General features: G+C 49.2%; 1 protein-coding gene across 1 annotated transcript in view; it reads right to left on the minus strand.

Annotated features, from left to right (window-relative positions):
- Positions 1 to 22,265, minus strand: part of LOC123350522 — a 61,226-nt gene extending 38,961 nt beyond the window's left edge. Inside the window, exons 1-11 of the mRNA XM_044989139.1 lie at positions 22,175 to 22,265; positions 20,973 to 21,011; positions 20,212 to 20,502; positions 18,930 to 19,022; positions 18,136 to 18,429; positions 17,013 to 17,105; positions 16,218 to 16,511; positions 15,315 to 15,353; positions 14,383 to 14,676; positions 12,298 to 12,342; positions 11,520 to 11,678 (exon numbers count right to left, since the gene is read on the minus strand). Of these exons, the coding sequence (XP_044845074.1) occupies positions 11,520 to 11,678; positions 12,298 to 12,342; positions 14,383 to 14,676; positions 15,315 to 15,353; positions 16,218 to 16,511; positions 17,013 to 17,105; positions 18,136 to 18,429; positions 18,930 to 19,022; positions 20,212 to 20,502; positions 20,973 to 21,011; positions 22,175 to 22,205 (1,672 nt within the window). The 5' untranslated portion in view covers positions 22,206 to 22,265. The remainder of the gene's footprint in view (positions 1 to 11,519; positions 11,679 to 12,297; positions 12,343 to 14,382; positions 14,677 to 15,314; positions 15,354 to 16,217; positions 16,512 to 17,012; positions 17,106 to 18,135; positions 18,430 to 18,929; positions 19,023 to 20,211; positions 20,503 to 20,972; positions 21,012 to 22,174) is intronic.
- Between the last annotated feature and the right edge of the window lie 293 nt (positions 22,266 to 22,558).

The raw sequence follows: 22,558 nt of genomic DNA on the forward strand, positions 1-22,558 counted from the left end.
TGGAGAACCATAGAGAAATACCCCTTGTGATTAATGTACTCGTAGGCTAGGTGGGGTGGTGCCAGAATAGGAATATGCGTCCCATCTATTGCCCCTCCACAGTTAGGGAAACCCATTTCTGAAAAGCCATCCACAATGTCCTGCACGTTCCCCACAGTCACGGTTCTCCTTAGCAGGATGCGATTAATGGCCCTGCAAACTTGCATCAACACGATTCCAACGGTCGACTTTCCCACCCCAAACTAGTTCCCGACCGACCGGTAGCTGTCTGGAGTTGCCAGCTTCCACATTGCAATAGCCACCCGCTTTTCCACCGTCAGGGCAGATCTCAATCTTGTGTCCTTGCGCCGCAGGGTGGGGGCGAGCTCAGCACACAGTCCCATGAAAGTGGCTTTTCTCATACGAAAGTTCTGCAGCCACTGCTCGTCATCCCAGACTTCCATGACAATGTGATCCCACCACTCACTGCTTGTCTCACGAGCCCAAAAGCGGCGTTCCACAGTGCTGAGCATTTCCGTTACCGCCACAAGCAATTTCATGTCACCCGCTTTAGGCAAATCCATATCATCATCGGACTCCTCACTGTCACTTTGGAGCTGAAGGAGGAATAACTCAACTGCCAAACATGATGTGCTGGCGACAGTCAGCAGCAAATTCCTCAGCAGCTCAGGCTCCATTTCACAGCATGCTGAACTCACAATGGCAAGAAACGTGGACGGCGAAACTGTGACTGCTGGGAAGTGAAGCGATGCACCACGGGGCGTTGGAACAGGAAGCGGAATGACCCACACACTTCCTTCCCCTTCCCACAATACTCAGCGCCAAAACGGCGCCAAAATGGGATGAGGTGCTCTGTGGGATAGCTGCCCACAATGCACCTCTCAGTACAGCGCTGGAAATGCTGCCAATGTGGCCACACTGCAGCGCTGGTAGCTGTCAGTGTGGCCACACTGCAGCGCTGGCCCTGCACAGCTGGATGACCAGCGCTGCAAACTACCAGTGCTGCAAACCGTAAGTGTAGCCATACCCTGAGAAAGAAAGGGGGCGGGGGAATTCTCTCCAGGGTTACAGGTTAAACTTTGTGTATTGTTCTATCTTGGTTACAGAGACAGTTACTTTGCTTTTTATTCTTTAATAAATTCTTTTCTTTTCTATTAAGGACTTGGTTGGTCTTTCCTTGGGTGGATTCTCAGGGAAAGAGGAGGAGGGAGGTATCCCTCTGTAGTTGGATCCCGGTGTCTCTCCTAGGAAAAGGGAGGGGGAGGAAGCAGGGGGGAATGGTTTATTTCTCCTGGGTGTAAGAACTCCATGGATTTGGTGCTCTTGGAATCCCCTAGGATTTTGGGGAAGGACTGTGTCTCAATCCACGTTTCCTGATTGAGTGGTGGCAGCTTTTACTAGATCTAAACTAGGATTTTAGTTTAGAGGGAAACCAAGGCAGGTCCCCACATTGGAACCCAACAGCTCCAAGTGGGGGTGAGACCTATGACACATCTGAGGTTCCTTTGTCCCACCCTTTGTCTGTAATTCCCAATCCTGCATTGCCCTGGCTTAGGGGACTGAGTCAAAATGTTATCACTTCCTGTCCTTCATGGAAAGGGCACATCCTGGGGAAAGCTCCCACTGGAAAGTGTTTCACCCTCTTCCCTGGGAGCTGGCTCTGCCAGGTGTTGACCAGTCCTTCCTGCCCTGTGGAAACATGGACCAGGATGTGACAACACAGCAATAAGTCCCAATGGACTGGCTTGGCAGACAATTGATGCTCACCCATTGGCTGTATTGTGAGGCCCAAGGCTGAAGGCTGAGATACGTACGTGTGAGCTATTTTTATCTCAGGGTGTGTGAGGTTGGAAGTATAAATAGAGAAAACTCTTGTTTAAAAGCCCCTTGAATGTCTTAGGTGTTTGGATGCCCTGAGGAGCGTCACATTCCAGAGGCAGATTTAGCCCCCTGAGAATCACAGGCACACACAACCTTTGTGCCACGCAGAGTCTGGCGTGCTAAATTTCCATTTTTATTAAATAATTGAAAATTAACCCCAAGGATCATTGCATCTTAGACCTGGTTGGAAAATAGGGGTTTTCATGTGGAACATTTAGATAAAAATGAATTTCTTTTAGCTTTTCTCAAAACTTCCTGTGGGAAATTTTAACTTTTTAGTGAAATATCAAAAATCAAAATACTTAAGTTGGAAAATAAAATATTTTCATTCAAGTTGGTCCAAGAGTGCCTCATGGGAGCTGTAGTTCAGGTACCTCATGCTCTTGGTCTCTTTGAACTTGGCTCTCTGGCTCTCCCATGATGCGCCACATTCTCCCCTCATGGAGGATAGGTTCATCAATGGCTATTAGCCAGGATGGGCAGGGCTGGTGTCCCTAGCCTTTGTTTGCCAGAAGCTGGGAATAGGTGACAGGGGATGGATCACTTGATGATTACCTGCTCTGTTCATTCCCTCTGGGGCATCTCGCATTGGCCACTGTCAGAAGACAGGATACTGGGCTAGATGGACCTACTATAGCCGTTCTTATGTTTTCTTGGTGATGGGAACTAGTACATCATGAGAGTCCCTTATTGCAGTGCATCATGGGAGATGAAGCCCAGCCATCCAGCCCAGATTGCAGAGGAGAATATGAGCATGAGGGAACTGTACTACAAGTCCCATGCGGCACCATGGTGATATTTTGAATCAGAATATTTCTGGCTTTAGCCAAAATATTTCAGTTTTGGGGCATTTGTTTTTTAAACAAAATGCTGAAAATTTCTGCTGAAAGCCAACTCTGTTTGTGACAAAATAGCTCTGTGGAAAACCCAGACAGACAGTTTCCACTGAGCATCTTCAACAGCCGCATTAAATCCTTCTGCTTCGGTATCCCCTAGCGACCCTGATCAGGATCAGGCTCCATTGTGCTGAGTGCTGCCCACGGGGGAGCCCTGCCCTTGCTGGAGGAGAGGTGGGAGCCGTGGGGTTATAATTCGTGCCCAGCAAGGTGCCTTCCCTTAAAGACATTTACACCCAGCGACAGTCAGGGGTGGCTCTAGGTATTTTGCCGCCCCAAGCATGGCAGGCAGGCTGTCTTCAGCGGCTTGCCTGCAGGAGGTCCCCGGTCCCACGGATTCGGCGACACGCCTGCGGGAGGTCCACCAAAGCCACGGGACCAGCGGACCCTCCACAGGCATGCTGCCAAAGGCAACCTGCCTGCCGCCCTCGCGGAGACCAGCAGAGCACCCCCTGTGGCTTGCCACCCCAGGCATGCGCTTGGCGTGCTGGTGCCTGGAGCCGCCCCTGGTGACAATGTGTAACTGTCATTCTCTTCCCAGATGTCTCAGTGAATTGACTGGGAAGCTCCAGGGTGAGTCACAGCTTTTATTAATGACAAAGTGAAGTGATAGAAAAGAGCGATTCGTTTGCCTGTTCCAGCTCGGCAGCGACCCCTGGGCTTGGAACATGGATTTACTCAGGGTTCCCAGGCTTCGGATGGTGTTTGTTATCCTGGTCTCACTGCTGCTGCCCCAGATCTCCACCCAGGAGCAGGTAGCTGCCTCCCACATGTGCTGTTAGCCTGGCCAGTCAGGCCCTGCCCCCCACAGACACACAGACACACATCTAGGCAAGCAGAAAACGTCCTTCCCAAACTCCACACTGCAGCAATAGGTGATAATCCCCCATGGCCTGAAAATCTATCCAGCTACAGAGGCACTTTCCCCCACCAACCTCTGAACTCAAACAGACAAGCAAGGCAGAGATGTTCAAAGTTCCTTTTAAAACTCCTGGGAATTGGGCATTCAAATTCCCCAGGCAGGTTTGAAAACCTCCTCCTTATGCTAATTATCTTTCAAACTCAAGCTGACATTGTCAATGAACAATGAATAACCCTGGATGTGTATTCCTTCTCATGGTAAGCTGTATTGCGGTAGTTTGGGTCACTGAACTTCTGTCCTTTTTTATTTTTATTTTTATCTGTAACATTTAATTGAGTGTTTAAAGCAGTGTCATAAAGGGAAGAGCTGTACACTGCTATCATGGTGTGCTAAGTGGTCTCTTAGGAGTTAAGGTTGAAGTTAGCATCCCGTTATCAGCCTGATTTTCAACCCTCCCTCCCTACAAAACCAATCCAGCAAATATGAATTTTTCATTGCCATGCCTTGTCATCAAGGAGATCTTGTCCTGAAAGATTCAGGCAAAGAACTCAGGTAACCTCAAAGACTTGGATTCTCATTCACTTTCTAAACATTTTCCTAGTATTACTTTGACTGCTCATATACTAAGAAATGCTGATTTAGAATAGTAGAATCATAGAATATTTTTACCCATGAAAGCTTATGCCCAAATAAATCTCTTAGTCTTTAAGGTGCCACCAGACTCATTGTTTTTGTGGATACAATTACCCCCTGATATTACCGTTGGAAGAGACCTCAGGAGGTCAACTAGTCTAATCCCCTTCTCAAAGCAGGACCAACACCAACTAAATCATCCCAGCCAAGGCTTTGTGAAGCCTGACCTAAAAAACCTCTAAGGAAGGAGATTCCACCACCTCCCTAGGTAACCCATTCCAGTGCTTCACCACCCTCCTAGTGAAATAGGGTTTTATAATATCCAACCTAGACCTCCCCCACTGTAACTTGAGACTGTTCCTTGTTCTGTATCTTCCGCCACTAAGAACAGCCTAGCTCCATCCTTTGGCATCCCCCTTCAGGTAGTTGAAAATTACTATCAAATTCCCCCTCACTCTTCTCTTCTGCAGACTAAATAACCCGAGTTCCCTCAGCCTCTCCTCGTAAATCCCTTACAGATTTTCGTAAATGACGGTAGCACAGGGTATTGCTTACAGAGATATTTATGACTCAAGTGAATTCAGATAAGTTTAACCCTATCAAAATTATACATATTGACCCTTTTGACCCAAGCAGTTGGCTAATATTTGTGGTCTTGTGGGTTATTAGATTTAGAGGAGAAAGTGATGATAGAGTCAGATATGTTCATTGATGCAACCCCATTCATTTACATAATATCTATAAAGTCCAGTTTCCCTAAGCGCAACAGGAACCAAACAACAGAAGGCACTTTCTCTACTCCCGTGTCAAAGCCTTTTCCCTGCCAGCACTCTTCCCAAAAGCTCTTTCTCAGCATTTTCTCAAGCCCCTGCTCCAAGTGCTCCTCTGGCCAGGTCTGGCTTTCTTGTTGGATTCTGTGGTTGCTTCTGAGGTGTTTCTGCTTCTTCTTTCACACAGCATGACCCTGCTTTTCTTATCAGACGAAGAGGAACCCCCTTCGACCACATGCCCCTGCCATGCCCAGATTTGCCAGTGGTATAGTCCTTGGGCGGTGGTTGCTGAAACTAAACAAAGGGGCATTTAATGGTTCTCTTATTTAGCCTAAATGGCAGGTGGTTATCACAGCCACTAGTTTCAACAATGCGATTGCCCATAGATCAGAGACACGCTTGTTGGGGGTTACCCAATCTCCAGCATAACTATATATATATATATATATATATATATAATATTATAATAAGAAATGGAAATAACCTTTATAAATATCACCATTAATGCCATCAGTGATTAAAATATGAAACTGGACAGGAAAAAAACTACACTACCTGCAGCACAGAAGAATCCTTATTTCAGATAATAACACTCCATCGCAGGGAGAACCTGGCACTACGTCGATAGGGCAGCTGGCATGGAGAGAGGGAGAAGGGCTCCTCTTTCAAGCTAGCAGGTGGCAGGGCAAAGCCCTGCTGTCCTAACTGGAGGGCAGAAAAGGGCCAGACCAAGGCTTGGGGTGGGAAATATGAGCTGCTTGCTTCAGAGGGGTTTATGCGCACTGGATGGTTCTGTGACGCAGCTGTTCTCCGAGCATTGGAGAGATCCCCAGGCCAACATACATGGGCATCGCTCTGCAGCAGGACAGATGTCATTAATGCTCCAGTTGCTGAAATGCAGCACTTGTCAGTGTGCAGCCATATCTCAGAACTTCCTAAAATCAGAGGCAACTGTAGAGGCCATGCAGCAAGGAAGTGGGGATCCTTCTCTGTGGCCACAGCTGGACAATGCACAGTACCCAAAGTGCTGTAGGACACTGGAATATTCTTAGGGCACATGCATCCTGTTTTCTTTTTGGAAAAAAAAATTCTTCTGAATAAAATTGGTAAAAATACCCAAACTCTGTATTCCTACCCTCTGATTCTTTATATCAACAGTTCAGCTCCCAAGTCCTCTCGGTCTGTTTAGCGATTCCATCGCCAACCCACAGTGTACAAAAATCATGAGGCAGCTCCCCCAAAATCCCAAGATTGCCTTCAAATTCATAAGGCGTTTTTTTTCTTTAATTATAAAATTTGGATCCTTTTATTTTCTTTCTGGTGTTTGATTCTTTAGGGGTCACATTTTTCAGCTTTTCTTCACAACTAAGAAGGCTAGAACTTAATTTTTTAAACAAAAGCAAAAATTTTCACATTATCCCAATGCTTCAGGAGCTGAGGCTCTTAAAAAAAAACAGCAAAAAGCATGTCACTCACTGTAAAATCATGAAAACTGACAACAGCATCAGGGTCCCCTTTGAATTGGCAGGTTCTGTGACCCACATCTGTTAAATGCCAGGTTGGCTTGTATGGAAGTTACAGAATTTAAATATCAAGCAAAAAGTATTTGTCACAAGCTATGGCTTTGTGAAACTGTGTTTATTCTCCTCAGTCAGATACTGCAGCCATGTGGTTGCAAGAGAACATCATGAAAGGATTTAGCTCCCTGGAAAGCAGTTACTGTATGAAGCAATGCCATTACTTTGTTGTATGTGATCCAACTCTGGATGACATCTAGCAGAGGGCCCAGGGGTACATAAGGGTTACAAGGATCCCCTAGCTCCTGTGTTGACAGTTAAGTCCACCAAAGTGTGTCATGTGAAGTTTCTGCTGAAAGCCTGGGTCACACTGGGCCTCAACATTTTGGCTTGTAGACAGCAGCATTAATGAGTGACTGGAAACGATAAGTAAGATGGAGTTTTCCAGTGGGATTGGTGCAAAGCCCCTTCTAGTGGGTAGGAAGGTGCCTTCACATGGACAAGGGTGCAGGGGTCAGAAATGAAATATTTCCCAGGGTTTCTTGTTCTCTCTGCTGCCCTATTTTAAATATTGCACATTGTCTATAAACCTCACAACAGAACCCTGCCACTACCATCCATATTCCCAGATGTGAAATGCAGTTAGGTGCGTCTTGCTGAAAGCTCTGCATAGATGTGAGACATCCAAGGGGACATGTGTCCTTCCAGTGGTGGGAAACACCCCTGCAACCCATGAGAGATTAGCCACAGTCTCCATTCTCTGGCCAGTAATCCTATGACTCACCTGATGGGAATCATACACTGATGGGAATATCAGACGGTAGCCGTGTTTGTCTGGATCTGTAAAAAGCGACAAAGAGTCCTGTGGCACCTTATAGACTAAAAGACGTATTGGAGCATGAGCTTTCGTGGGTGAATATAAGGTGCCACAGGACTCTTTGTCGCTTTTTGATGGGAATATAAAACCCAAGGAAACTGACAAAAAAACCCAAAATAATTAACAGTAGATGGGATCTTTCACCCAGACACTCTGCATTATTCTGTATTAAAATTTCTATTGTGGTAGCAGCTAGGTATTGAACAGATGGGGGCCCCATTGTGCAAGGCACTGGAGAGACATAGAACAAATGACAGTCCATGCCCAAAAGAGCTCATGTAACTTTTGACTGGGCTAAAATTTGCTTTACTGCTCCTTTCCTAGTGTTTTAACACAATATTTATAAAAAGAGCAGATGGAGAGCAAGAATTTAGTTAACCGTTGTACGATTTTAAAAGAATAAAAGGAATGAACTTAATTTTTTTTAGGAATTAACATTATAACATTTTATAATGAAAAAAAACTCAATAGCCTAAGTTTTACTAAGTTACAAGGCTATTTTATAATTTACATATATTATTTTAGTTACATATAAATATAAATTTCAGACTAAAAGAATTTAAATCATCAGTTTTCACAAACAGTGAGAAGTAATTTAGAGTTCTTAGAGCTCAGATTGAGTTCACCTGATTTTTAGTTAGAGTCTTTGTTTATTAACTGTATGTAGTTTGTTGAGTGAAAAGGACTGTGTTTTTTTACTGTTGCTTGCAGAAATTTTTAACTGGAATTCAGTGAGATTTTTTCTCTTCTGCTGTACTGGGGAATTACTTAGTTAACTAATTAACTAATTAATTAGTATTAAATATATAAATGAAAACCCCTGTTACAAAAAATACAAAACCCAAGAATAGCAAAATATAGTTAAATTTTCTTTATTATCACATTTAAATAAGATGAGAGTTGGTGAACTAGGATGGTTAAGACAATTTGACAAAAATTAAATAACATATAAGGTATAGAATTAAATTGAAAGAAGTTAGTTTTCTTTCCCATTTTTTTAAATAACTATTACTACTCATGTTTCTCTGTTGAGATGTTAACAATAGCACTAACCTGCTGCAAAGTAATTCAGAACTAGAGGAAAATAACACAACTGGGAACAGACTATCCAATAAGTTCTTGGACTGCATTGCAGACAACTTTTTATTTCAGAAGGTTGAAAAAGCTACTAGGGGGGAAGCTGTTCTAGACCAGATTTTAACAAATAGGGAGGAACTCATTGAGAACTTGAAAGTAGAAGACAGCTTGGGTGAAAGTGATCATGAAATTATAGAGTTTGCAATTCTAAGGAAGGGTAGAAGGGAGTACAGCAAAATAGAGACAATGGATTTCAGAAAGGCGGATTTTGGTAAGCTCAGAGAGCTGATAGGTAAGGTCCCATTGGAATCAAGACTGAGGGGAAAAACAACTGAGGAGAGTCGGCAGTTTTTCAAAGGAACACTATTAAGGGCCCAAAAGCAAGCTATTCCGCTGGGTAGGAAAAATAGAAAATGTGGCAAAAGACCACCTTGGCTTAACCATGAGACCTTGAATGATCTAAAAAATAAAATGGAATCATATAAAAATGGAAACTAGGACAGATTACAAAGGATGAATATAGGCAAACAACACAGGAATGCAGGGGCAAGATTAGAAAGGCAAAATGAGCTCAAACTAGCTACGGGAATAAAGGGAAACAAGAAGACTTTTTATCAATACATTAGAAGCAAGAGGAAGACCAAGGACAGGGTAGGCCCACTGCTCAGTGAGGAGGAAGAAACAGTAACAGGAAACTTGGATATGGCAGAGATGCTTAATGACTTCTTTGTTTCGGTCTTCACCAAGAAGTCTGAAGGAATGTCTAACATAGCGAATGCTAATGGGAAGGGAGTTGGTTTAGCAGATAAAATAAAAAAAAGAACAAGTTAAAAATCACTTAGAAAAGTTGGATGCCTGCAAGTAACCAGGGCCTGATGAAATGCATCCTATAATACTCAAAGAACTAATAGAGGAGGTATCTGAGCCTCTAGCTATTATCTTTGGAAAATCATGGGAGACAGGAGAGATTCCCAGGAAACTACAGACCAGTTAGTTTAACTTCCGTGCCAGGGAAGATAATGGAGTAAATAATTAAGGAAATCATCTGCAAACACTTGGAAGGTGGTAAGGTGATAGGGAATAGCCAGCATGGATTTGTAAAGAACAAATCATGTCAAACCAATCTGATAGCTTTCTTTGATAAGATAACGAGTCTTGTGGATAAGGGAGAAGCGGTGGATGTGGTAGGGGAGCAGTCGGGGACAAAGGGCAGGGGTCCCAGGAGGGGGTAGTCAGGGGACAAGGAACGGAGGGGTTGGGGTTCTGAGGGGTCCCAGCCCTCTGCCCTGAGCCTTGACCCCCCCGCCACAGCACTCTGCTCTGAGCCCTGCACCCCCCACACATACCCCAGGCCCCTGCCCTGAGCCCTGTACCTCCCAGCTCTCTGACTCCTTCACCCCGCCATGACCCAAGCCCTGACTCTGGCACCCCCACCCTGAGCACCAAACAGGAGCTCCTGCACCCCTGTCACATTCCCACCTGCACCCCTCACACCAAATGGGAGCTGCCCAGGTAAGTGCCCGCACATCCAAACCTCCTGCCCCAACCCTGAGCCCCCTCCCTCATTCTAGTTCCTGGCCAGACCCTTCACCCCCAGCTCTGTGCTCGGTCCACTCCAACCCTCAGCTCAGTGCAGAGAGGGGAAGAGAATGGGCCAGAACCAGGGAGAAGGTAGGTAGCCACTGTATGTGGGCAGGGCCGGGACCCCAGACTGGTAGCGGGGTGAGCGGGGCCAGCAGCCGGGATTCCGGCTGGCAGGAGTCGGCAGATGGAACCCCTGAGCGGCACTGGGCTGAGCCGCTCAGTACACTGCCGGTCTGGGGTCCCAGCTGCCAGCCCCGCACACCCCACTGCCGGTCTGGGGTGCCAGCTGCTGCCCCCACACAGCCTGCTGCCGGTCTGGGGTTCTGGCTGCTGGACCCTTCCCAGCTGGGGTCTTGGCCTCAGGCCCCGCTCAGCCCGTTGCCAGCCTAGGTGAACAGAACCCCAGACCAGCAGCGGGCTGAGCGGGCCGGCAATGTAAGATCAACATTTTAATTTAATTTTAATTGAAGCTTCTTAAACATTTTGAAAATCTTGTTTATTTTACAATACAACACTAGTTTTAGTTATATAATATATAGACTTGTAGAGAGGGACCTTCTAAAAACATTAAAATGTATTACCGGCATGCAAAATCTTAGTGAATAAATGAAGACTCGGCACACGACTTCTGAAAGGTTGCCGACCCCTGGTCTAGACAGTATTTGGTCCTGCCATGAGGGCAGGGGACTGGACTCAATGACCTCTCGAGGTCCCTTTCAGTCCTAGAATCTATGAATCTATGAAAACAACTTGCTTTTTGCTCCTGTGGCTGCGTTTCTCCCAGCACATGCAGGTTACAGGTCTTTTTTGTAAAGTAGCTGCCCTGACTACTTGCTTTCAGTGGAGTTTATGAGTCCAGCTATAGGGAGCTTGATAATACCCAAAACTGCTACACCCAGTTCAATAACTGCTGGGTGTGCAATGTAAGGGGGAGATTTTCAAAAGCACTCGAGGGATTTAGGAGCACAAGGTAGTCAGCACAAAGCACAGTCACAGACTTGTGCTCCTAAATCCTGTAGGGACTTTGGAAATTCTCCCCTTAGGGAAGGCAGAATTATTATCCTCATTTCACAGATGGGGAGCTGAGCCCCAGGGAGATGAAGTGACATGCTCAAGGATGCTCTAGCACAGCTGGGACTTGGACCTCAATCTCCCAGAAGTCCCATTCTAGGGACTTAACCATGAGCCCATCCTTTCCCCCTAATCATACAGCTTTTCTCGAATGAGGGATTCTTCTGCTTCTGAAGGAGGCTGGAGAAGTTTACCTGGGCAAAGACTGTTACCGCAGGAGCCTAGTGTGCAGCACTGACCAATGGTGTCTCCCCAACACACGGTCAGAGCTGAGCACTGGTATCTCCCCAGAACCTTCAACCCCCTACTAATAGCTTGTCTATATGGTTCCTCCACTCCCAGCCCCTTTACCCTCCATGATGCTGATGCTACCCCTATGAGTCTCCTCCAGCCCTGTGGGATGAGGCAGATCCCGTCTCTTCAGCATGAAAGTGATGATAGGTGCAGAGAGCAAGAGGAGCAGGACCAGGACACAGCGGGCAGTCCAGATGACGAGGGACATGACTGGCTCTGCAACATGGAAAGAGACGTGGTGATAGCTGTCTGTAAAGCAGCATGTGGGACTGCAATGCCACCACTAGACGCAGAACAGCTGTCTTAGTTCCCGGAGTCCTAGCTCTAAGGGGGGGATCATGCTGCAGGGGGGCACGTTCCCCCTACAGGAGGCCTAACTGATGGAGGCTGTTGAGGAGGCTTCTCCCTTTGCCCAGCACAGCCCTGAGGGGTTGGAGGAGCAGGGAACGGCCCAGGTTTGCTCAGGCTGCACTGGGACGCTGTGCAAAGGCCTCACAAAAGCTAGCGACAGATGCAGCATCCCAGACTCTATTACCCCTTCCAGTGTGGCTGGCAGTTCACCACGGGGGCACAGGACAGCACGAGGCCTTGGCATGAGCTGTGTCCTCAGGAGCAGGTGGAAATGGGACGTAAGTGATGCTGTGGGCTGTGCTGCTCCTCTGCCCTGGGGGAATTGCACAGGCAGAGCCGAGTCTATCAGGGGTGACTGCACTGCAGGCCGAGGAGTTACTTGCCCTGGTTTGAGTTTGGCTCAGACTTTATGCCCTGAGGTCAAAGCTGGGGGCGCAGAGCTGGGCTGTGATAATCAGGGTGTGACAGAGCAATAGCCCGTTACCTGTGCGGGTCGGCTCCTCTGCTCCTCCACTGCTGCTCACATTGCCTGTGGGACAAGGGCAAAGAGAATCGCACCGTGTGGGAGAGACGCCTGCAGCCTCCGCAGGGACGCGCCTCCCAGGGACAGACAGAGCGGTTCTGCCAACCACTGGGGTCAGATCTCCAGCGGGTGTAAATCAGCATCACTGTGCTGGAGTCATTGGGCCAGATCCCCAGTAAATTGGTGTCTCTCTTTTGGAGTCCATAGGGCTCTGCCAGTTTACACCATCAAGGAGCCGGTCCCTGGACGCTCTCTCTTGTTCTGAGTTTCACACTGAGTTACCCCACTGCAGACTCAGTGAGGACATCACCGTCCATTTAACAAACCGTCATTTCATTGATCCCTGAGACCTTTCACTGACGTTGAAGCTCCGTGGGAGTGAAAATGCCCCAGGAAGCCATGAGCCAGGATGAGAGTTGCGAGGTGTCCAATTTCTGACCAAAACACCTGGTTGAAAAGGGACACTAGGGGCTCCGATCAGCAGTGCTGACGGAGCTGTTAAAAGTCTGGTTGGCAGCACAGGGAGGCAAAGGCAGGCTCCCTGCCTGCCGTGACTCTGGGTAGCTCCCAGAATCAGCAGCATTTCCCCCTTCAGGCTCCTAGGCAAAGGGTCAGCCAGGGGGCTCCACGCACTGCCCCCACCCCAAGCACCTCCACATAGGCGACAGAGGGGAGACATGTCACTGCTTCCAGGAGCTGCCTGAGGTAAGCAACACGTGGAGCCTGCACCCCCTCCCGCTTCCCACACCTCTGCCCCAGCCATGATCCCCCTACTGCCCCCTGAACCCATTGATCCCATCCCAGAGCACCCTCCTGCACCCCAAAACCCTCATCCAGAGCCCTCACCTGCTCCCACACCCCAATCCCCTCAGCCAGCCCAGTGAAAATGAGCAGGTGAGTGAGGGTAGGGAGAGTGAGCAAGGGAGGGAGGAGAGGATGGAGTGAGTGGGGGCAAAGCCTCAGAGAAGGGGCGGGGCAGGGTGTGGGGCAAGGGTGTTCTGTTTTGTGCAAGTAGAAAGTTGGCAACCTTACCTAGGATTTCCCTGCCCCTCCAATCAGACGTTCTTGTCTGGGGACCACCCTCAGGGATCTGAATGTGTGGGAGACCCCTGCACCCTGCGGACAGCCCGGGGCTCGTCTAGTGGCCAGAGCGGGTTGTGTGATAGGCTGTGTGCATGGGCAACATTCCCAGACACCCCTGTGCCTGGGACAGCACCAAACCTAGGCCCTGCTCACGCCCAGTGCTGAGGGTTCAGGGGAGTTAAGTGCTACCTGGCCCTGGGGCTGTCCCCTCTGTGCAGGCCGGGTTTCACTGCAGAGAGCTGGGTCTCCCCCGGTGTAAGTGCTGCAGGCAGAGGAGTTACCCCAGGGGTAACTCCTCTGCCTGCCCAAAGTCCAAAGTCTCTATGTAGCGAGGGGAGAGCTGGGGGGACAGAGCCGGGCTCTGGATACCTGGGGTCTGGCCCAAGAGCGTCTACGAGAGCTGTGGGGTCTGACTCCTCTCCACTGCTGCTCACCTGGCCTGTGCAAAGGGGACAAGGAGCATCTGGGCCTGTCAGTGCCTCCAGTTGACACTCAGTGTGTGAGAAACATGGCTGCGATGGCTGAGCCCAGCCCCCTATGCCAGTCAAATGGGACATGACTGTTCCCCAAATGGAAACCTCCCCAAAGCAGATCAGTGACTGGCTCTGCGATACCTCCCAAATGTCATGCACATTACGGGCATTTGGCAGCCCTCTCCCCCTGTGTAGAAGTTGTGAGTGTGAGCATAGACACCCCACAGGGCATCTTGGAGTCTGCGGATGGCCCCAGACTATGAACCATGAGATCCTGTGCTCTAGGCCCAGCTCTTCCAGTGAGTGTTATTAACTTCTCTGAGTTCTTCACAGACCCTAGTAAGAGCCAAGAGCTCATGCCCCTAAAGTAAATTCAACCTCTTTCTGCTAAATCTTCTGCTCATCACCAGTCATTCAGCTATCTGCCTCTGGATTCTCCTTCTGCCAGGGCATTGGATGATTTACTCACTTTGCCGCTCACCTCTCTTACCAGTAATGCTGAGGTGCTGGGCAGGGCTGAGCTGGGATCTGGTCACCCGCTTGTTGCTCTCCTTGATCTCGTACCCGCAGGAGTAATTCCCAGAGCTGCCCATGGACACCGCATGGTCATAGCTGTAGGAGACATTCTTCTCCAACCCTGTCTGGGAGAAAACCTCCTCCCCATCCTTACAGAAGATGACGCGGGTGGCTGGGGCCTGGGAGACCACAGAACACTTGAGCCGCACGGAGTCCCCCTGTCGAGCAGACATCTGGCTCAGGTAGAGGGTGGGGGCATGTAGAACACCTGAGAAGGGGAATGGGTGAAGGGGTCAATGGGCCTTCAGTGGCCCCTGTTTCATGGGGATCCCAGGAAGCAGTTTGTCAAAGGAAGTAGGATGCCATGGAAGCAGTTGCTAAGGGCATGTCTATGCTGTAGTTAAAAACACTCTGCTGGCCTATGCCAGCTGAGTTGGTCTTGAAGGGCTCGAGCTCCAGGGCTGTTTACATGTCACAGGCCAGCCACTGGCATCTAACTGCAGTGTGGATGTACTTTGCCTGCTCAGGAGCTGTGAGGTGTGTGCAGTGTCTCTGGAGCAAGCTCTTCTTTCAGCACAGCTGGGTATTGGGGGGATAATGTCAGATGTGAGACTGTCGGCTCTTCGGGGGCAGGGACCAGAGCTTCACATAGGGGTGTGCAGCACCTGGCACGATGGAGCCCTGATCCCTGAAAGGGGCATCCTGGGAGCACGGTAATAATAGCAATAATAATAAGCTTCTGTAGCAGGAAGCCTTTTCTACTTGTACAAATCCCTCTGGCATGTTAGATAGATAGATAGATAGATAGATAGATAGATAGATAGATAGATAGATAGATAGATAGATAGATAGATAGATAGATAGATGAGTGAGTGTGTCTGGAGACAGACAGACAGATGGACTCACCGGGAGCTGAGCAGATCTCCTGGCTGCTGGGACTCAGCGCTGGGAACAGAAAGGAGATGTGTGGTTAGTACTGGAGGTAAAAACTCCCCCTATTCTAAGGTCCCTCTTCAAGGACAAAAACTGCCTCACTCACACAGACCTTGCTTGAGTTGGCCTGTGCAATGGCGACAAGGAGAATCTGGGCTTGTCAGTGCCTCCAGGTGACACTCAGTGTGTGACAAACGTGGCTGCGATGGCTGAGCCCAGCCCCCTGCACCAGTCAAATGGGACACAACTGTTCCCCGAATGGAAACCTCACCAAAGGCGCTCCCTGAGTGGCTCAATCAGCCCAGTCAAATGCCATGCACTTCCCACAGAAAGTCCTGGAGCCTGTAGGTGGCACTCAGCTACAAGCCAGGACACCCTGTGCTCGAGTAACTCCTCGCACACTTCACAGCCACTAGCTCATGCCGCTATGGTATAGGTGACAGGTGTCATTCACCCCTTGTATGGATAATGAAGAGTTGCACAAGGTCACTTGAGGCTGTGCTGGGAATAGAAGGGAGGGTTTTCACACAGCAAACCCCAGTCAAGTCTACTTTGTCTTGGTACCTTTAAGAGGGAATTTGCCAGATTTATGTGCTTGGTTGTGCTGCCTCTAATACTAATCACAGTCTGCTCCCAGAGCCAGGAAGAGAACCCAGGGGTCCTGGGAACTAACATCCTTCTGCTGTCTCACTAACATTTGTGTGACCCACCAACAACATGGGTGCTGTGTCTTCAACTAAGGACTGGTGCAAATGGAGGATAACAACTCAATTCTTCTGCTCATCACCCCTGTCACTCAGCTATCTATCTGTCTCTGGATTCACTTTCCGCCAGGGCATTGGCTGATTCGCTCACTTTGCCATTCACCCCTCTTACCAGTAACACTGAGGTGCTTGGCAGGGCTGAGCTGGGATCTGTTCACTTGCTTGTCGCTCTCCTTGATCTCGTACCCGCAGGAGTAATTCCCAGAGCTGCCCATGGACACTGTGTGGTCATAGCTGTAGGTGACCTTCTTCTCCAACCCTGCCTGGGAGAAAACCTCCTCCCCATCCTTACAGTAGATGACGCGGGTGGCTGGGGCCTGGGAGACCACAGAGCACTGGAGCAGCACGGAGTCCCCCTGTTGGGCGGATGTCTGGCTCAGGTAGAGGATGGGGGCAGGGAAAGCACCTAGGAAGGGGAATGGGTCGAGAGGTCAATGAGGCCTTCAATTGGCCCCTGTTTCATGGGGATCCCAGGAAGCAGTTTACCAAAGGAAGTAGGATGCCATGGAAGCAGTTGCTAAGGGTATGTCCCTGCTGTAGTTAAAAACCCTCTGCTGGCTCATGCCAGCTGAGTCAGGCTTGTAGGGCTCAGGCTCCAGGGCTGTTTACACGTCACAAGCCAGCCGCTGGCATCTAACTGCAGTGTGGACATACTCTGCCTGCTCAGGAACTGTGGGGTGTGTGCAGTGTCTCTGGAGCAAGCTCTTCTTTCAGCACAGCTGTGTAGTGGGGGGATAATGTCAGATCTGAAACTGTTAGCTCTTTGAGGGCAGGGACCAGAGCTTCACATAGGGGGGTGCAGAACCTGGCCCAATGGGACCCTGATCCCTGAGAGGGGCATCCTGGGGGAATGGTAATAATACTAATAATACATCTGTAGCTGGAAGCCTTTTCTACTAGTACAAACCTCTCTGGCATGATTGATGGAGGGGTGAGTGTGTCTGGGCACAGACAGACTGACCTGGATCTGAGCAGATCTCCTGACTGCTGGGACTCAGCACTGAGAACAGAAAGGAGACATGTGGTTAGTGCTGGAGATAAAATCTCCCCCTATTCTAAGGTCTCTCTTCAAGGACAAAAACTGCCTCACTCAAACAGATCTTGCTTGAAATTGGTCTCCCTCTGGTGTAAGTGCTGCTGGCAGAAGAGTTACCCCCAGAGGTCACTACATGTGTCTGATGAAGTGGGTATTCACCCATGAAAGCTCATGCTCCAATATGTCTGTTAGTCTATAAGGTGCCACAGGACTCTGCTGCTTTTACATATCCAGACTAACATGGCTACCCCTCTCATACTTGACCCCAGAGGTCTGTTTGCAGTGTGATAAACCCAGGCCAGTTGGGAACATCATAGTAGGTTGTTTTTTTTTTTAAATAATAATTGTTGGGTTCTTTTTATTTATGGTCTGTTTTTTCAGCACTTAGGTTGTACTTGCTTCATGTTTTTGAGCTCTTCTCTGTATGAGGGAGGGATAGAAGCTTTTTTTTTTTTTAATTAAAGTAGAATCATAGAATATCATGGAACTCAGGTCATCTAGTCCAACCCCCTGCTCAAAACAGGACCAATCTGCCAATAAGCACAGGACCCACCAAGGTAAAGGAGGAACTTTGTCACAAGGGATAATGAAGAGTTGCACAAGGTCACTTGAGGCTGTGCTGGGAATAGAAGGGAGGGTTTTCACACAGCAAACCCCAGTCAAGTCTACTTTGTCTTGGTACCCTTAAGAGGGGATGTGCCAGATTTATGTGCTTGGTTGTGCTGCCTCTAATACTAACCACAGTTTGCTCCCAGAGCCAGGAAGAGAACCCAGGGGTCCTGGGAACTAACATCCTTCTGCTGTCTCACTAACATTTGTGTGACCCACCAACAACATGGGTGCTGTGTCTTCAACTAAGGACTGGTGCAAATGGAGGATAACAACTCAATTCTTCTGCTCATCACCCCTGTCACTCAGCTATCTATCTGTCTCTGGATTCACTTTCCGCCAGGGCATTGGCTGATTCGCTCACTTTGCCATTCACCCCTCTTACCAGTAACACTGAGGTGCTTGGCAGGGCTGAGCTGGGATCTGTTCACTTGCTTGTCGCTCTCCTTGATCTCGTACCCGCAGGAGTAATTCCCAGAGCTGCCCATGGACACTGTGTGGTCATAGCTGTAGGTGACCTTCTTCTCCAACCCTGCCTGGGAGAAAACCTCCTCCCCATCCTTACAGTAGACGACACGGGTGGCTGGGGCCTGGGAGACCACAGAGCACTGGAGCAGCACGGAGTCCCCCTGTTGGGCGGATGTCTGGCTCAGGTAGAGGATCGGAGCAGGGAGAGCACCTGGGAAGGGGAATGGGTCGAGAGATCAATGAGGCCTTCAATTGGCCCCTGTTTCATGGGGATCCCAGGAAGCAGTTTGCCAAAGGAAGTAGGATGCCATGGAAGCAGTTGCTAAGGGTATGTCCCTGCTGTAGTTAAAAACTCTCTGCTGGCTCATGCCAGCTGAGTCAGGCTTGTAGGGCTCAGGCTCCAGGGCTGTTTACACATCACAAGCCAGCCGCTGGCATCTAACTGCAGTGTGGACGTACTCTGCCTGCTCAGGAGCTGCAGGGTGTGTGCAGTGTCTCTGGAGCAAGCTCTTCTTTCTGCACTGCTGGGTACTGGGGGGATAATGTCAGATCTGAGACTGTTAGCTCTTCGAGGACAGGGACCAGAGCTTCACATAGGAGTGGGCAAAACCTGGCCCAGTGGGGCCTGATCCCTGAGAGGGGCATCCTGGGGAAATGGTAATAATACTAATAATACATCTGTAGCTGGAAGCCTTTTCTACTAGTACAAACCTCTCTGGCATGATTGATGGAGGGGTGAGTGTGTCTGGGCACAGACAGACTGATCTGGATCTGAGCAGATCTCCTGGCTTCTGGGACTCAGCACTGGGAACAGAAAGGAGAGGTGTGGTTAGTGTGAAAGTTATTTCGTGCCCCCGCCCCTTAATAGCTTACAAGCAGCCAGTAGGGGGAAGCAGAAGCCTCACATAACACAGTGACCTGAATTTTTCAACTATCTTTTCTCTTGTCTGGCAACCACCAATGAAGTATTAACATGGCATGGTCTTTGTTTGAAAGTGTATAAAAAGCTTTTCGTATCTTGATACAGGGATCTCCTTTCTTCTGCAGAATAAAGCATCTTTTCCTTATCCCTGTCAGGATGTTATTGGCTCTCAGCTAGGCAGACACGATATTTCGGTAACATTAGTACTGGAGATAAAATCTTCCCCCTATTCTAAGGTCCCTCTTCAAGGACAAAAACTGCCTCACTCACATAGACCTTCCTTGAACTTGGTCTCCCTCTGGTGGAAGTCCTGCTGGCAGAAGAGTTACCCCCAGAGGTTGGGTTGGACCAAAGTCTCTATGCAGCGAGCAGAGAGCTGTGAGAACAGCCAGGCTCAGATCCCCAGGGCACTTGCCCAAGAGCTATCTGAGCTCTGGGATCTGACTCCTCTCCACTGCTGCTTACCTGACCTGTACAATGAGAATGAGGAGAATCTGGCCCTGTCAGTGCCTCCAGGTGACACTCAGTGTGTGAGAAATGCGTCTGCGATGGCTGAGCCCAGCCCCTGCACCAGTCAAATGGGACATGACTGTTCCCCGAATGGAAACCTCAGCAAAGGAGCTCCCTGAGTGGCTCAATCAGCCCAGCCAAATGCCATGCACTTCCCACACAAAGTCCTGGAGCTTGTAGGTGGCACTCAGCTACAAGCCAGGACACCCTGTGCTCGAGGTCGAGCTCTTCCACTGAGTGTTAGTAACTCCTCGCACACTTCACAGCCGCTAGCTCATGCCACTATGGAATAGGTGACAGGTGTCATTCACCCCTTGTATTGATAATGAAGAGTTGCACAAGATCACCTGAGGCTGTGCTGGGAATAGAAGGGAGGGTTTTCACACATCAAACCACAGTCAAATCTATTTTGCAAATGGAGAATTGTAACAGGAGAATATTTATGACAAAACAACCTAATTCTTCTGCTCATCACCCTGTCACTCAGCTATCTATCTGCATCTGAATTCTTTCTGCCAGGGCGTTGGATGATTTACTTACTTTGGCATTCACCCCTCTTACCAGTAACACTGAGATGCTTGGCAGGGCTGAGCTGGGATCTGTTCACTTGCTTGTCGCTCTCCTTAATCTCGTATCCGCAGGAGTAATTCCCAGAGCTGTCCATGGACACTGTGTGGTCATAGCTATAGGTGACCTTCTTCAACCCTGCCTGAGAGAAAACCTCCTCCCCGTCTTTACAGAAGATGACGCGGGCGGCTGGGGCCTTGGAGATCACAGAGCACTGGAGCAGCACGGAGTCCCCCTGTCGAGCAGACGTCTGGCTCAGGTAGAGGATGGGGGCAGGGACAACACCTGGGAAGGCCAATGGGTCAGCCATCAGTGGGGTCATTGTTGTTGCCCATTTGGGGGCAGCCCGGGAGCAGTTTACTAAAGGAAAATGATTGCCATGGAAGCAGCTTGCAGCTGCTAAGCATCTGTCTTATCTCTACACTGCAGTTAAAAAGTGGCTGCTGGGCTGTGTCAGCTGACTTGGGCTTCCGGGACTCGGGCTATATGGCTGTTTACATGGGATAGGCCAGCCACAGGCGTCTAATTGCAGTGTAGATTAATTCTGCCTGCACAAGGGCTGCAGGGTATGTGCAATGTGTCTGGAGCAGGATCTTATTTCAGCACGACTGGGCATCAGGAGGATAATGTCAGATCCGAGATTGTCAGTTCTTCAGGGGCCACAGTAATAATATAATCTTCTGCAGCTGGTAACCTTTTCTATTAGTACAAACCCCTCTGGAAAAAATAGATAGAAGGGTGACAGATGGACTTACCGGGAGCTGAGCAGATATTCTGGCTGCTGGGATTCATTACTGGGAAGAGAAAGGTGCTGTGTGGTTAGTGCTGGAGATAAAATCTCCCCCTTCCTTTGTCCCCACTTCAAGGACAAAAACTCTTTTCAATAGACAGGAAAATAAATTCTTGATTCCTGTTTTGCTGAAGAAGTAAACCAGACAGGATGTTACATCTGGGACAGGGCAGGTTCCATGCACACACACACCTTGTCTGAGCTGGGACTTCTTTTCCCTTCACCTCTCTAGAGCAGTGGCTCTCAACCTTTCCAGACTACAGTTCCCCTTTCAGGAGTCTGATTTGTCTTGCATACCCCAAGTTTCACCTCACTTAAAAACAATTTGCTTACAAAATCATACATAAAAATATATGTCACAGCCACACAATTACTATAGAGCAAAATAAACAAGTCACTGTCTGTATGAAAGTTTAGTTTGTACTGACTTCATTCATGATTTTTATGTAGTCTATCATAAAACTCGGCAAATGTCTAGAGTCAGGGGTGGCTCTATAAATTATGGCGCCCCAAGCAGGGCGGCGCGCTGCGCCGCCCTTCTCTGGTCCCGCGACTGGGGCAGAAGTGTCTGTGGCAGGTGTGCTGGTTCGCGGCTCCGGTGGAGCATCCGCAGGCATGCCTGCGGGAGCTCCGTCCGAGCCGCGGGAAGAGGGGACCCTCCGCAGTCATGCCTGCAGCAGGTCCGCTCATCCCGGGCTCCGGTGGACCTCCCGCAGGCATGACTGCGGAAGGTCCGCCGGAGCCAAATGCCGCCCTGCCCCGACAATACCGCCCCACGCGCCTGCTTGGCGCGCTGGGGTCTGGAGCCAGCCCTGTCTAGAGTAGTTGGTGTACCCCTGGAAGACCTTTGTGTCCCCACAAGTATGCATACCCTGGCTCAGAACCACTGCTCTAGAGGGCCAGATCCTCAGCTGATGTAAACAGATATTGAGTCGAATGGAGCTACACTGATTTACACCAGCTATGGATGTGCCCCAATTGACTCCAGTGGAGCGATACCGATACACCAGCTGGGGATCTGGTCCAGTAACTCTCATTCTCAGTATTTCTACTGGTTCCCATGTCTCTCCCACTAAAGATGATTTGCCAACCATCTGGCCAGGGGCTGCTCTTGGTTCTGTTTCCCCCAACCTGCTACAAATTAGCACAGGATTCCCACATACTCACCAGGAAGCAAAAGGCACAGAGACAGGATCATCGGGGCAGTCGGGGGAACCAAGTGGGATGGAAACAGCCCAGAGATTTTAGCTCCTGACAGGGCCTGAAGGGGACAATCCACTGTCACTCCTTGCTCTCACCTGTGCCCTGTCTGATTTCAACAGAAGGGAAGTTCAGGTCTCTCTCTCTCTCTCTCTCTGTTCCAATCTGCCCCTGTCTGATCCTCAGGATTGGATGCTCCAGTCAGCCCCTCTCCCTGCTCCCAGGCCTTCTGGGCTTTGTAGGGCTCAGACAGCAGAAATGCTGCAGCCTGTCTGATTTGCTCTGTCCCTTCCTCAGGTCTGATGTTCATCACCACTCCCTGTTTCCTGCCCCGTGCCGCCCCCGTTTTGG

This window comes from Mauremys mutica, chromosome 15 (assembly GCF_020497125.1).
Source record: "Mauremys mutica isolate MM-2020 ecotype Southern chromosome 15, ASM2049712v1, whole genome shotgun sequence".
Taxonomy (NCBI): Eukaryota; Metazoa; Chordata; order Testudines; family Geoemydidae; genus Mauremys; species Mauremys mutica.